The sequence below is a fragment of the Erithacus rubecula genome, assembly GCF_903797595.1.
Source record: "Erithacus rubecula genome assembly, chromosome: 3".
In the NCBI taxonomy this organism is placed as follows: Eukaryota; Metazoa; Chordata; class Aves; order Passeriformes; family Muscicapidae; genus Erithacus; species Erithacus rubecula.
In genome coordinates, this window is record NC_136689.1 from 15,923,074 (window position 1) to 15,939,061 (window position 15,988).

A 15,988-nucleotide genomic window follows, 5' to 3' on the forward strand; every position below is an offset into this window, starting at 1 on the left:
AAAAAATTAGCTCCATATACCACAGCTCCATACTACCACTTCTGGGCTGTGGATTACCCAGAGGGACAAATTGAGGAAGTTTATCTCCATTTATTCTATGCCTTTTTGTAGAGCCACTGGAGGCCACAGAAAAACATAGGCTCTCTCAGGAGGAGTTGACTCTGGAATTCTACTTCAGCTGAAGGTCAAGGTAAAGAGTCAAAGAACTGTTTGGCATTTCATGTAGGATCTGGTCTGGCAGGGGGAAAAAAACCCGAAACAAAACAACCAACAAAATAATGCGTTTCTCCTCACTTGTATAAATGATAGCAAAGGGACTGTGTGTGAGAGCATTGCAAAGGTATTCTGAAGAGATTTTACGTATCTGTGAGCCCATAGATGGAAGAAAGCTGAAGCTAATGAATCAATAAATAGAATTTTCTGTAATTGTTCTTCTGTAGATAGCTATTGTATGTGTGCTGGCCGACTTCCCAAAGCGGCATCGCAGCTACTGCTGAACTGGACACATTCTTGGTGTCGCTTTCCCGCGGTAGCATGTGGCAGAGATTAGATAAGCGAGGTGGCTCCTGCTGCGGGGAGTTATTCACGCCTCGGAGCACTTGAAAGGTATGCTGATCCTCACACCTCGGTGTGAGGGCTGCCAGAAGCGGTCCGGGGAAATGCTTTATCGGAAAGCAGATACACACGGCACAGCCACATGGCTGCTCTGCTCGAGATCGGTCCTTCGCTTCGGCTCTGCTGCGGCCCTCGGTAGCCTCAGAGAAACGGCAGCTGCGGGCGGATGCTTTGATGGAGGTTCCTGACGATCGAAATGGAACCAAGAAATCCAAACTTCCCATAACTTTTTCAGCCGCATGATTTTTTTTTTTTTTTAATTGGAAACTGCGTCGCCCGCGTACTTTACCCCTATGGGGTTTGAGGTTTTGTTTGTTTGTTTGTTTTTTGGGGTTTTTTTTTAGACTCAGTAAAACCACTCGGAATAAAGGCCAGCCTTTTGAGACATGTACATATCCCTGGCTGGGCTCTGTGGGATAACAACCTGGCGGGAGAGCGGAGGCAGCAGCGGGGCAGCCCCCGCCTCTGTCCCACCGCCCCGGGCAGCCGGCAGGGGCTGGAGGAGCGAAGGAGTTAAAGGGAGGCGCTTGGGAAATCTGATGCTAACGAAGCCCCAGGAATGTTGCACATTTCCATTCCCCTGCAGCTTTCGGAGGAGGTCGGTCCCCGCTGCGGGCAGCCGCTCCGAGGAGCACAGCCCCGAGCCCGCGCTTGCTCCGGGCGCCGCCCCGCACCTTCCCGCAGGTCACTCCGGGACCCGCCGGGGAGGGACGGGACGGGACGGGACGCGACGCGCGTGAAAAGTTTTTTCCTGGATTTGGGATGCTGCAAAACGGAGGGAGAGAGGGGTGTGGGGGGCGGGGTTCCGCGGCTCTGGGCACCCCGGGCTAGGGCGGAGGGAGAGCGGCATCTGCCCTGACCCGCTGCGGCCTCTCTTCTCTTGCAGGCGCGGCCAGAGATGCCGGCGAGACGGCTGTGGTGGGCGCGCTGCTGGCTGGGCGTCTGCCTGTCGCTGCTGGGCGCGGAGGGCGGCTCGGCCGAGCCCTGCCGCGGAGCCCCGTGCGAGGGCGGCTCCGCGCCCCCGCCGCCCTGCCGCGGGCCCCGCTGCGGCGGCCGGGCCGGGCGCCCGGCGCGCTCCTTCGCGCAGGGCAGGGCAGCGCCCGCCGCGCCGCTGCCCGCCTGCCCCGGCGGGGACTGCGCCGCCAACGCCACCCGCGGCGCCTGCCAGGGCCTGCAGTGCCGCCTGCCGCCGCTCCGCCCGCGGCCCCGCGGCCCGGGCTGCGCCGCCCCGGCCGACGGCTGCCCCGAGCCCGCCCTGCTGCGCGCCGCCGACACAGCCGCGCACCTCGCGGGGGACGAGCTCGCCCACGGCGCTCCCGAGCGGGGCGGCGGCGCCCCGGGCGTGCAGCTCACCTGCGACGTGAAGCCAGGTGCGGGGCGGGAGGGGCGCGGGCGGGAGGGCGCACCCCGCACCATCACCGCCCTCCGTGGCACGCAGCGTTCCTGGGGCCGCCCAGGCTCAGCGGGGTCACGGAGAGCCGCAGGGTGCTGGTTCTCCTCCAGCCGGACAGGTGTCTGCTGCACCAAGGGGCTTCAGCATCCCTGAGAGCCCGGACGCAGGGGCAGCTGAGCGACTGCATCAGCGCTCCTTGTTTTGGGAGAGTTAGGAAGCAAATCTGGCACTGTTCTTCACACCATGTGGGGAAACTGCTACTGTGGCTCTTCTCTGCTCCCCTTCATCTCCCCTCCATAAACACGTGCACCTAGGAGACCTAGAGCTGATGAAACGTGGCAGAATCTTTTTTAGTGCTGTTTTAAAACAAGTTTAACTGACTGCCTTCATAGTCTGGTATTTCTGATGTTCTTCATTTTAGCAACATTGTAAAACGCTTCCGTGGGGTGGGTGCGTGTTCCATATCCAGACTGGTGCCATTGGTAAGAAACTTGCTATTGCTGCCAAACTGACTTGCTGTAATAGCCAGGGGCAAAAAAATTGTAAAATGTTTCTTACAGTGCATTGTTCACAACACTTGCCTGTCCATTGACAAGCACAGCTTTGGTGAATTTGGTATCCCTGTAGGTATGTCTGTGGTTATACTCATAGGTCAGCAGAAGGTGTCTCTAACTGTCAAGGATTTGTGGATTTACCGACATGAAGAGCACCAACAGGTCCTTAATAGTCACAATTGGATTTTGGTTAAATGCTCTGTCTGAAAGATAGGAAATATATTAGGAAGGGTGATTTATTTCCTATTGATGCTAAAAGCTAATGAAAAGCATGAAGAAGGTAATTTAAGCTTTGTCACATCTGCATGGCTCATATGAGCTTGGCTGCTCCGGACTCCAGAGCACTTGCTAAGCCTACAAGTTATCAAGGTCTTCTTAGTGCAGTGACATCTCCCCCAAAGGAGACTGCTGCACTTGGTGATTCCAGTCCCAGGACTGACATTTAAGCCCCCCTGTGCATAATGCAATGACACTGTCTACCTTCATTTTGCCTGAAACTGTCCCCAGATATCTTAGAGAACCTCTGTATGCTGAGTGACCAAAGGTGAACAGAAAACAAGTCAGTGTGATTAATCTCCTTTTTCTCTGCTTCTGTGCATACTCTTCTTCATACTGTCATCATAAATGCCATGCCTCTGTTTTGCTGAAGAAGCCAGGATATTTGCATTTTCTTTGTCTGTAACAAAGTCTTTCTCTGTGTTATACAAGCCTTGGCAAATAGTGAGAGCATTCTGCTTGTACAGAAAAGAGTAATACTTTTGGATGGTGCTGAAAACAGATGTGTTGTATCTCTGTTCAAGTCTTACAAAGAGCATCCAGCTCAGCACAACATCTTTCTCAAAGCATTATCTTCTTCTTTGGCTGTCTCTGGTCAGTCTGTGCTGCCCAGTCTCCAATACCATCAACAGTTACAGCTAACATGATGAGTTACATGCACCTCTCAGCTCCTGGGCCTTAAGTTTGGGTCCTCTGGCCCCTCTGATGTGTGTCAGAGGAGCTAAAGCTAAAGGGTCAGAGGGTGAAGATGTTTGGAGACTCAGAGTTCACTCTTTCAGTTTTATGCTCTTTGCAGACCTGATGCTGGGTGAAATCTTGGAGGAAGAGAAGTGTGGTTAGATCCTTGAAAAATCCTTGAATGCATCAAGAATGGATTATGGGCAGTGGTGATTATGGATTTGTGCATTCATCTTGCTGTGGCAGAGAGAAGTGTCCTATATATTGAAGAGACAGTAGGACACAACACTGCCCACTAAACCATGTAATGTCATGGGAGGCACTGTCTACATGGAGCACACAGTGAGCAAACCTGTGATAGCACAAGCTTCTATGTGAGTTTTCAGATGGGGACCACTGCACCTTCAGAAGTTCTCCTCTTGTTCTGTTATTACCTTGTGCCCACTGCTGCAGTTGGTTTGAATGAGTCTTGCTGTAGATGTGCTTTTGTTCAGATAAAGGACATATATACATGTTTTGCCCATTCCAAAGACAGGAGACAGACATTCGTAAGGCAGCTTTCTCTCTAAGGAGTGGAAGAACAGCATATTGAAATCATCAGCATCTAGGAGAAATTCCATGTATTTGGGATCAGGAACAAAAAACAAGGCTTGTAGACTGTTTTTTATTTCCTTCAAGTCAGTGTATAGGCAAGCATTCAGCATTCTGATCTGCTTGCAGCCTCTAACATCTCTGTGTTTTGCTTTGACATTCTTTTGAACACAGGTCAGTGAGTTTCCTGCAGTAGTGTAGAGCAATCCCCATTTTCAGCTAGAGTAAAATCTTGCAAATTAGCATGGTTTGTATAGCAGTTCCAGTATGGCTTGTCTGCTGAAACAAACAGAACAAATGATGTGAAATCAGATCTCTAATTGGGGGAAATACATTGGCAATTGTCTGGGGAGAGCTGCAACTCAAGCAGATGTGATGTCCATGACAAGGGAGAATGGCTTCCAGCCTCAAAGAGAGTAGGTGTAGATAAGATATTAGGAGGCAATTTTTTACTGTAGGGGTGGTGGCACACTGTGTGTTGTCCAGAGAATTTGTGGATGCCCCACTTCAGGAAGTGTTCAGGGCCAGACTGGATGGTTCTCTGATCAAGCTGGTCTAGTGCAGGGTGTCCCTGCCTGTGCAGGGATGTTGGAACTGGATGAACTCCAAGGTTCCTTCCAATGCAAGCCATTATTAGATGATTTGAGACAGGTCAGTGTCTGTTCCTGTCTTTCTCTGGTTTTAGAGGAATGTTTCTGTCAAAGTGCCATTTCAGCACATCACTAATACCAGCAAAATGGGATGTTTCTTTGCCCTTGACCTTTCCTCAAACAGCAAGGGAGCTGGAATATCCAGCCTAGGTGACCCAAAGTCCATTTTTCTACCTGCATCACGTCACCAAGCACAGGTGTAGACCTGGTGGCCCGCCCCAGCCTATGGCTGCCAGCTTTGTGACAGTACCTGGATAGATCTGCAGCAATTCTTTACTAATTCAAGTATCCCTGCTCTAGTTAACCTGCTGGAAAATGCTTTGGTGAACCGAATAGTCTGTTGTCCAGCCTGTCAGAAAGCCCCATTTGTAGGAGGTGCAATCTGCTCAGATGGCTGCTGAGGGCCATGCCTGATGCCAGCCCTCCAAGGTACAGGCCAATACCAGGGACTCAAGCTGATTCCAGCACAGTGTCCACGTTTGGAGACCCATGTGAGAGAGGCAGGTGATGTCACTCTCCACCAGCTGCCTGTCACAGCCAGCACAGCCCATCTGCAGGGGTTACACAAATGTCTTCATCATCTTTTCAGCCAGTATCACCATAGCTACTGTCTGGAAGACTCCTGCCAACTGCAGCTGAACCACCACTTCTTTTGGCCAGGTGAAGATGCTGGAGTGCAGACTCCTAGTCCCATTTCACATCAGATGAGCCCAATGTCCCTGCTGTTTTTCAGCAGCACCATGAGTACAACTTACTTCAGATGAAAGACTGGCATCCCAAAAGAAGGAATGCACACAAACTGGATTTTGTTGTCTTATCTTGGTCTTTGTTTTTTTCAAATCCAGTATACTGCAAACTACCCTAATATTTAAGTTAGTGCTGAAAAATAAAAATTAATGTGTGCCTTATGCTGTGAGTAAAACTAACCAAACAGCAAAATATTTTGGGAACTGTAAACAAGAACTGGATATGGTCTTTGTTCATTGTGTCATCCTTCACGTTCTGTGCTTGTAAGAACAAAAATCAGTGTTGCTTAAGAACAGATGAATGATTATATGGATTGAGGATTCTCTCTGGCAGTGTCCAGCATCAGATACTGTAGAAAGTACAGCACCATATTTTCCTAGACAATTTCCCAGCTCCAATGGTTTGTTGCTTAGATTTTCTGGATCTATGTCTGTCTTTAAGCCCCCAAATTGATTTTTTTTTAAGTTTTGGGGTGTATGGAACTGCTGTCTTCATTTAACGACCTTCAATTCTTGTATTGGAAGAAAGACTGAAGAGTCTTCCCATATTTACTTGCTTTAGTATGCCTGTAATATAGTACAGTTTTTTGGTTTCTTTTTTTTTTTTCCTGATCCTGAAGTCTTATCTAGTTTCACATATTGCAGCAGTATCATACATTAGATTTTCATTGCTTTTTGTGAACTTGTGAGTTTTTCTATACTTCTTTTTGAGATAGGGAACCAGGACTGCATTCTGTATTCAGATGCTCTATTGATTAATGTAATATCATAATGATATATTCTGTTACATGTTCTTCTAATTAATCCTGGCATTTTATTTGCCTTTCTGACCTCTGTTGGGCACTGAACTGGTGATTACATGGCTCTGAAGCCCAATCTCTATATCTAGGCATATTACTTAAAGATAATTTCCAAGGAGTAATAATAATCTACAAGTATGACCTTTGATCTAAAAACACTTGAATTCTTTTTTTCAGTGAGAACCTCTATTCACTTTTATCTCCTCTAAACGTTTTTGTCAATTTATTGCTGCTGCTCAGTATCATAGACTCCTGCAATTGACCCTTCCTTTTACTACCCTTAATAGCTTAGTATTTGCAGCAAGTTTTATCACTTCATTTTATCACTTCTACAGTGCAAATTGGCCATTTACTCCTTATTGTGTTTGAACATGTACATAGGAATGATTAATCTGTTATTCATGTGGTGATTAATTTATGCCCTGAAGCAGGAGCAAATGATAATTTCATAAGCTGCTTATGGAATGGAAAACCTTGTGGTTCCATGAAGGGGCTACAAAGATAGTAAAGGAACTGGCCTTATAATGATGACTTGAATTTAATGAGTCTTTTCATTAATTTGCTAAAATTAGAATGCTTTTGAAGAGGTGAAACAACAAGCTTGGACAATAATAGATCATTTGTATTTCAGGAGAAAATGAAGTTCCATCTGAAGATGCCCTAATACTGCAACTGCACCTTGCAAAAGGGCACGAGAAATTCACTGAAATGCTAAAAAACCAACAGCAGATCATTGCTGATTTGCAGCAAAAACTTGCTGAACAGCAGCACGTGTTGGTTAGCCAGCAACGGGAGATTCTTGAGCAGCAAAGGAAAATGTATGAGCAAATGGATCTGATCAAAGTCCAGTATGGCATGCTCTTTGATACAGTGAAACAAATGTCATTTCAGAGTTTGCAGGAAGATATTCAAAATTATTTTGAAAGTCATCTTCATGGACTTCAGAACCAGGTCAGAAATCATCTCCAGAAGTCATACTCTGTGCACAAAGTAGAAGTGGATGCAAAAGTCATCAATGTTGGGGAGTCTTTGCTGGACTGTGGCCTTTGTGAAAGTGATGAATTTTGCAATTTCCAAAAGACACCTTCAAAATGTGAAAAATGCACATTGTGTCCTCCTGGTTTTTTCCAAATGGCTGAATGTTCTGCAAACTCTGATCGGATTTGCCAGGTGAAACATAATTCTGTATCTTTCAGTTATTGCTTAGGAAGCATTGTGTTGGACATATTGGGATCACATTCTGGAAATAACTACTTGGAGAGCTAGAGAAATCCAGTTTGGATCATGTGTTTTACCAAATGAGTCTATGGAACTTCAATGTCTGCCAGAAGGGTTTTTTTGTGGGTTTCTCTTTAGCATTTAGTGTTCTCAATGAGGCACTGGTTTGTGCCTGCTGGGTGTGAGACTCCCAAACCTGACAGCTGGCAGGGCTTTGATTCTTTTCGTCATGGTAGGAAAAGACATCCTAAAACATTTAGACTTATGCATGGTAAATTTGTTTATTTAATTCCATTAAACTCTACAGGAGCTTCTAGACATCTCTGAAAAGCACAAGAAAGCTTTATTAAGCATAAGCCAGACATTTATTTATAAGTTTGGAAACAGAAGTTGTTAGTTAAAACAAATGTAAGGACTAGTTCCTTCTTAGTCATAACATACAAATACACAAATATAGAACATGGACACTTCTATTATTAAATACATTTTATTATAAAATACATTTTATTATACAACACAAAACTAGCATGCAAGCAAAATAAGATGGTTCTTTGTTTGTTTTTTGTCATTTAGAAGTCCTAAGATATATATATAGGCAACTTGATATTTAAAGCAGTATCTTGTTTGCTCAATGTTGCCCCCAATTCTTAGCTTGCCATGAGCCTGACCATCTGGACCAGATACTGAGAACCTGAATGTGTCTGTCCAGTTCTCTCTCTGCTAGCCTCAATTTTCTTTAATGCTAGCATTGAAAGGCAAATATAGGCTGTTTTTCTTTCCCCTCTGCCTGCTGTAGGGTGAAAGGAGCTCTTGTTGACAGGGAATATTGCTTTCTTATTTACTTGAATGTATATTTTGGTTAGCAGCTTTCTCCCAGACTGAACATCCTTAAAAGCCTTTCCTGACACTTTTTGGATTGTTGCAATGTCCTTAAGATCACTTGATTGATGCACCTCTCCTGGGATGTGCATCATAACAAGTGTGACTTGTGCAACCCCTCTGTTCAGCTCATCTGCACACTGCTTGCTTTCTGTGGCATCACACAGTGCTTTTGGGTACCTGGTTAAAACAGGTAGCAAATCCAAATCAGAACTGTCCTGCTCTAACATGCTTGTGGGATCAACCTCTTCTCCATCCCCACAGAGCTTGAAATGCCTGCTTCAGATTTAAGTTGTCATGTTAAGTTGTTTCAATATGATTTTGTGATTTACAGGACAGAGATGAGTGCACTGAATCTCCAAGCATTTGTGGTGAGAGGATAAAATGCCTCAATACTCCAGGTAAGTTATATTCTCTAATAATTAAAGAATGAGGATAATTAGATCTTCAGGAACAGGCCAAAGAAATAGGTAAGGACTCAGGCTCATATGTTAGTGAGTAGTGATATGTACAGCTTGCTGGAATCAAAGGGGTTAAAAAACACTGATCTGTAAGTTGATAGCAGTTTTTTGTGAACAGTGGGCTATTTAGGACATTAATATCCTTTAGAAGCATTTTGCATGGGGGTTTGTATTCTTTGCTTTTAATTTTCTCTTATGTCCTGACTTTCTTCTTGTTTATGCTGGTGCAAATAGGGCCCAAATCAAAGGTATTTTTCCTAATGGAGGAAAATAGTTGCCATTTTCCTTCTGGAAAATGCACTGGGGTGGATATCTGATTTGATCTAATGAAGACTCTTAAAAGACCTCCCTCCATTAATCTTGTTCTCCTTAGCAACAATATTGTCAGATATTGAGGAAAGATCAACAGTTTCCATTATTTGAGGACACTTTGGGGGAGTTTTTCAGACATTTAAGTACAAATCTGTCTGATGTTTTGCACTGCTGACTTCATTATTTCATTACATTCTCATGGCAAAAGAGCAAGATTAATAGACATACTGAGCAAATTTTATCCAGGTACTAAGTTTCTTCATATTGGTCTAATTTTTGGTCATCCAAAAACCAAAGGAACTCTATGATCAAACAGCATTTTACCAATTGTGTCCTGTACCTGAGGTCAAATAACCCAGGAAGGGCTTCATTAGATTCTATGTTTTACCTCCTCTAGGCTTCTAGACTTGTAAGAGGAGGGTGGCTTCTCTGAGGGGCAAGGGCTATTTTCAGCTGATTGTGAGTGATTTTGTGCCTTTTTTACCAGGTGGAGAAAAATGTGGGACCCTAGGAAAGGATTAAAACAGACTATGGGTTTTCTTGTATTATTCTTATTTCGTCTGGATAGGAATTGTGTTGGTTTGGATGGTGTTACTACAAAGAGTACAGGAAACTGGAAATGACTGGAGAAAGAGAGCACTTAGTGTTGTCTTATGCTGTAAATGCTGCACATGAGATTTGTCAGTCTTACAAAAGAAGAGGGAAAACATTTTTGCAGAGTCTGAGGGGTGAACAGTTGGAGGCAAGACAGTTTAGAGCACAAAATTTGAGTCAGAGCATTGGGAAGGTGTAAAGCTTTGTCTTGTCTTTACTGAGACATTGGGTTTGCTCCCATTGGTGTTTTATTGGATGGAAGCCCACAAGGTCTCAGCCCTGGGAAAGGAGAGCCACCAATGTGGTAGCTGTTTGGTTGCTCTAGTCTGTGGCTTGGAAGAGGGAAAGCTGTAATGAATTTATTCAGTGGGTTCTGTGGAGGGGAACCAACCAAAAAAGGGTCTGTACAACTGCTGGATGAACGTAAGTGAGGGCAAAACAGTGCCAAAAAACAGATGGGTAGTGATGGTTTGTCAGACCACAGAAAGTCAGTAGCAGTGCATTTGGAAGGAAAGGAATCTTCCCTCTCTTCCTCTTCTCCCAGTTTTAATGGTGGTGTGTAGATATGTGGAAGCAAGTTTTTACCCATCACCTGGACAGGAATTGATGTCCTGTCAATGTTGTTCCCATCTTTCTTGGAAGAGAGAGTGCTCCTATTATTTTTTGTTACAGACATTTGCTACTTTCAGCCTGTCTGTTCATGGTAGCTCATTATCTTATATGATTAACGTGTCAAAAGAAAGGCTGAAACTGAATGTCTGTTTTGGGTAAAGAAGGGGATGTGATGTGACATATGAGTTCCAGATGTTCAATGTGGTTTCTCAAGCTGCACGCAAAGGTTGTTACATCTGCAGCAGCTCATGTTCAATGTACAGTGTGAAGGGAGACAGAGCAAATAACAGTAAAGAATCATGTAACTAGGAGCCTTTCTCTACCCTTCCACTTTCCTCTGCATCATACCTTCTTCCCCTGCTGCTTTTTCTCATTTCTGTGTGGGATGAGAATTGTTGATTTATTTGATTAAAGGCTAGTCATTAAGGCTGAATAACAGTTAGGGGTATGTAATCAGGGAAAATAGGGTTTGGTGCATCATTTCCTTCTTAGACAACCATGGGAGAGTAGTCAGATTATTTATGCAACATACAGAATCAACCAAAGGCACTCTCCCTGGAATGCCATGCAAAATATAGAGGACTTACTGTATAACTTACTGTAGGATGGAGGGAGAAGAGGAATGAAAACCTTGACAGATAGCCCTGATTTATAATAAACCATATTGATATGTGGTGATCCAAATTTGATATAAAGGGTCTAAAAAGTGAAAGATTCCTATATTTAATCTGCCCAAATGTAGCCTTTTCATCAGGCAGTTGTGAGTAGTAGCAGCAGAAAAATACAAGCATAGCTTAGTGGAATTGCCTTGCAATTCCTGGCCTCTGTGCATGGCAAGGGTTGGGGAATGTGCTGCAGGAAGACTCAATTTCACAAAGCCAGGTTGAGTACAGCTGGGCTGCTTGCTGCGAAACCAGGTGCAGCAGTGCCCAGAGCAAGGAGCCAGGAAGAGATGGCAGAGGTTGTAAAGTGGTAAAGAGCAGTGGGAAGCAGTGCCAGCATGCTGCTGTGCTGGTGTCTGATGTTTGCTGTCATTTGCTTTGGTAGGATGCTGCTCTTGCAACTGTGGCCACAGCAAGAAGCAGTCTGTGTGCTGCTTTGAAGTCACCTATTTGAAGTACACACAGGGGGAACACCTGCTGCAGATCTAACCAATAAAAGACTAGACAGCAAATTAGTGCATATAACCATCACAAGTATTTGTGAAACATGATATTTACAAATACACACTAAAATATTTTAAAGAAATGAATAGCATAAAAAGTGTTCCTAGGCACTACTGTAATTCTCTGCTGTGTGAACCAGCTGTGTGTGTGTATTTACTATCAGTTCATCCAGTATTTCTCAGTGATGGTGAAGCTATTCATATGAGAAGTAGAAGTGGTTAAGAAATGTCATGTGAGCAAATACATCATGGTTAAAATTGATTTCAAAGGGAAAGATTGTCTGTGATTTTTTCTCTACTCCCTCTAGAATGTTTTTAGTTGAAAACTGTAATCTTATTTATTTGGCTTTTATTTCTCATAAAAAACCGAGACATTCAGAGAGGAACAAAGTGTTAAGTTTCTCTTGACTTTTTTTTTTCAGATGGAAAAAATCTTGCTGTTCTGAAGTGAACTTTTTTGATAAAATGGTACCTGATCTTAGAGGGAATATTCTCACATCATAAATTGTATGGTCCTACATATCAGTGTTAGTGGAGAATCACCACTTGAGTGAATGAAGTCTAAATAGATAAAATTGATATGAGGGTGAATATATGAAGCCTGTATAAATTAACACATTGTCTGGTATTCTCTGCTTAATAATGCAGTAGCAGAAGTAAATTCTAGCCAACATTCTAACCTCCCCTGTGGGCCAGGTTCGTGTGTACTTGCTGTTTGCATCAAGTGTGGTGAGCTGTTCTGTCTACATCAGCAGTTGGCATAGCCAGCCCCACCCTGGGCTAGAAGTGGAGAATCTATGGAAATGCTTGTAGTCCTAGTCTTAGAGCAAATCCCAGGCCAGGTACAGAAGTTTCCACCTAAAAAAAAATGCAAGTGTATGATATAGGATCAAGATATTAAAGGATGTTTAAGAAGATCTGTTACAAAGATGATAATTGAATTTTGATCAGGCTGGTAAGAAAGCATAAATGAGTGCATTAGTGATTAAGTTTTAAGACACAAACTGCAGGTGGTTATTCTTTAGGTTGCCTCAGATCTTGTTGATTCAGATCCCAAAATCTCTACAAACAGAGGTTTTGGGTTCTGCTTGCTCCAGGTGGAAGCACTGGCAGCTGGTGTGGCTCTTGGAAAATTGCCACAGAAAATTACAGGCTGTTTTTAAAACCTGTGTTTTTTGGTGTGCCTTCTTTGATCCACTGAGGCCATGGTGTACCATTTAACAACACAAAACTGCTTTATGTCAAACAAAGTAATTTCAAACAGCACATGTATATTCTCTTCACTGGTTGCAGCAGTATTTTACTACAGCGTGGTCACAACCACTGGTTTTCTGTGTCTTAGGGCAGTGGTTTTCCACTTTTTAAATGTGTGGACTTCTGCATAATGATTTTAAGCCTGCTGTTTACAGTTTAGGTTTTCCTATTTGTTTCCTGCAGGTTTTCTAAAAACTGTGTATGGAGTTTGTTCCAGGGGTCCTTGTCCCTTGGGTTCAAAGCACCATTTTAACAATCACAGTGACAGCAAGGCTTCCGTGTAGCATGGCTGGGCAGGCAGTGCCCATTTCTCCCTGTGTAGGGGCACTCTCCATTAGCTGAAAGGAGCTGCTCAGTGTACCAGACACCATGCCTTTTATGTCAGAGAAGGGAGAGATTGTCTTTGGAGCAATATTATTGTATTGATACGTTACAGGTTTTGGTTAGAATTGCCCCTGTGTAGCTTTTTTTTTCACTCCAGACTTGTGCTTGGCTTGGACAAGGTGAGTTATGCCTAATATTTCCTCAGTAATCTGCCAGGGTTCCTTTAGTAGCAGAAAGTGATCTAACATCATAACTGTCTTCTGTTTTCTCCCTTATGATTAGATATACATCAAAGATACTTGATATGTGGAGCTGTAGTGTTGTTATTTTTAGTATTTTAAAGGCATGACAATAAAAACAATCCATTTCCTGTGAACAGGTGGTTTCCGATGCCTTGGAATCACTGACAAAGATGCAGCTTTGGGAATGTGTGGAGAGGAACATTTCTTTAATAAGGAAATGCAGGAATGCCAAGCGTGTTTAAAGTGTGAAGAAGGAATGGTGGCTGTGCCTTGTTCCACTGTCAGTGACACAGTTTGTTCAGCAGCCAGTGAAAACAAACTCTCAGAGTCTTGGGCTGCAAACATCGTTCTACCCTCCGTAAAGTCTGGCATCTCTCAGGTCCACTCTGGCTTGAACTTGGAGATAAAGGGAAAGCTTCCCTGTGATATCCTGTCCACTGATGAGAGCAGCCTGGTATTCAAGCAACATGGTCTGCTGTGGACTGACCTAAATTTTGCAGTAAAGCACAACTGCAGGAACTTTTTGCAACTTTCCTTAAAGCTTAATGGCAGCGAGGAAGACTATGAACTGAGTGCTGTTCGGATTGAGCAGCCAGAAGGAAAGTATTTCCAGAGCACTAGTTTAAGCAGTGTTGCTGAAGTAGAGCCCAGCCAAACTCTTTCTGTGTATTTGAGAAGCCCTAATCAATTCTGCAATCAAAGCAAAGACTTAAATATTTATGATCTTAATACCCCACTGAGTTTGTTTTGGTTGTCCCACGACACAGGTGCTGTGGCACTCAGTGCACAGATGTCAACAGCGATGCATTACCAAACCAACTATCGACCTACCTTTAAAATAATTTCTGTTTCTGACCCTTATATGCTGAGTTTGTCTCATGATGGCAGAGCTATAAAGTTCACTGAAACTGGTGTTGTCAAATTTGTGTTTCATCAGGCATTGTATTCCATGGGTCATACGTGTGTCCGGGAGGGCTTCTCCCTAATTTCTTACATCAATAGGAATGGTACCAACAGAGAATTCATGAATGTATTTAAATCTGGGGTAAATTACAGAGACACATCCATATCTGCTTCTGGGGCCACGAAGGTTGGTGCTGGAGATCTGGTTAGCTTTGAGATACTTTCTCCTGCACAGTGTAATGTTCGCTATTTTGGAGATAGTTCTGGAATTAGTATGTTTAGCCTTATCTGGATCCCTTCAGCAGTTTCTAGTGCCATATCAGCCACAGTTTCTGTTACAGGTCTGCCTACTGGAGCAGTGAGAAACAAACTACTGGATTTCACCCAGGTCTCATCCAATGAGAAACAGATACAGCTGGTTTCTTCTGGACAGCTTGCTCAGAAGTATTTTCTTTTTACTGAAAAGGGAGTTGCCAGCATTGCCTTCAATTTAAAGCTAATCCATTCATGCAATGTGCTCAAAGTGACTCTCAATCAGTTGACCATGGAGCACATGCAACCCACAGCAGTTGCTCAGCAGATTGGAGGTCAGATGCCAGAGGGAAGCATATGGACCAGTGTGTCCCTCCGTGCATCTTTTGAAGTGCATAATGGAACATTGATATCAGTTTCTCTTGACTGTGTGCGTGGAAGGATCAATCAGATCACTCATGAACATGGAACCAGTATATCTATTTTATGGATTTCATCTTAATTTCTGCACAGTGAAGTTAGCATAGAATTGGGGTTTCAATTGTATTTGGATTCTACTCTGATTCTATACATATTTGACACTATACTGTGTTCACTTGAGCAGATCATCCCACAAAAATGCTCTCAGTTTTAAGAATATTTAAATATAATCTTAAATGAATGGTCACTATTTAAAGAAAACAAGCTTTCAGTCAAGATTTTAATTCTATTACCATCTTCAGACAGGGGAATGTGAGATTGAGATCAAACTCCCTTATTTTAATAAAGCAATCTCTTAAAATTGATTATTTCTGGATCACAAAAATTTGCAGCTGAGGATAAATAGCCTTTAGTACTGTAACTAAAAGCAGCACGGCCAAATAATTGAAACCTGCTTTCATTTTTTTCATGCAACAGGCTAATAAAAAGACTTGGTGTACTTTGGGGCTGATTTGTTTACATCTTACAAAATGTTATGCTTTCCATAAATGGAGAGAACATGCCTCAAACAGGTGATGTGGCAACACTGGAGTATACATTCTTAATATTATGGGAAGGGACTGAGTCAACAATAGAATATTGTTTTTACAACAAAAACTAGAAATAGAACTAATGACTGCTCCAGTTTCAATTGGAAGTAATCTGCATTTAAGTAATTTAGGAAGGCTTTTCACTGTTTTTAAGTTTGCCAGTGAAAAGTTGAACAAAGGGTATATAGACAAAAAAGGAACAAGTACTAAAAGAATGTCTTGAAAATTAGTCTTCTGAAAATTAAGCAAATTTTTATTCCATTTCTTTTAAACAGCAAAATATTTTTCTGATCAAAAAACCTCATTATTCACAAGTCTGTTTATTTTGCCAAAGGGTGCTTACATTGAAAAAGGCTTATTTTTTTTTTTTCCTTTATCAAATCAGTCAGTTAATTCAAGGAAATGATGTATTCATTGACACTAATTTTTATCTTCTTCCAACTCTTCCATCAAACTAAT

At 43.1% G+C, this 15,988-nt stretch overlaps 1 protein-coding gene across 1 annotated transcript; it reads left to right on the forward strand.

Moving 5' to 3' along the window:
- Positions 1 to 1,513: 1,513 nt before the first annotated feature.
- LOC306800408 (uncharacterized protein) lies at positions 1,514 to 15,063 on the forward strand (the record flags this gene model as incomplete). Its single annotated transcript, XM_079302492.1, has 4 exons — positions 1,514 to 1,985; positions 6,935 to 7,473; positions 8,735 to 8,801; positions 13,502 to 15,063. The coding sequence occupies 4 exons, from the start codon at positions 1,514 to 1,516 to the stop codon at positions 15,019 to 15,021; spliced, it is 2,598 nt and encodes an 865-aa protein (XP_079158618.1). The 3' UTR covers positions 15,022 to 15,063.
- Positions 15,064 to 15,988: the final 925 nt, after the last annotated feature.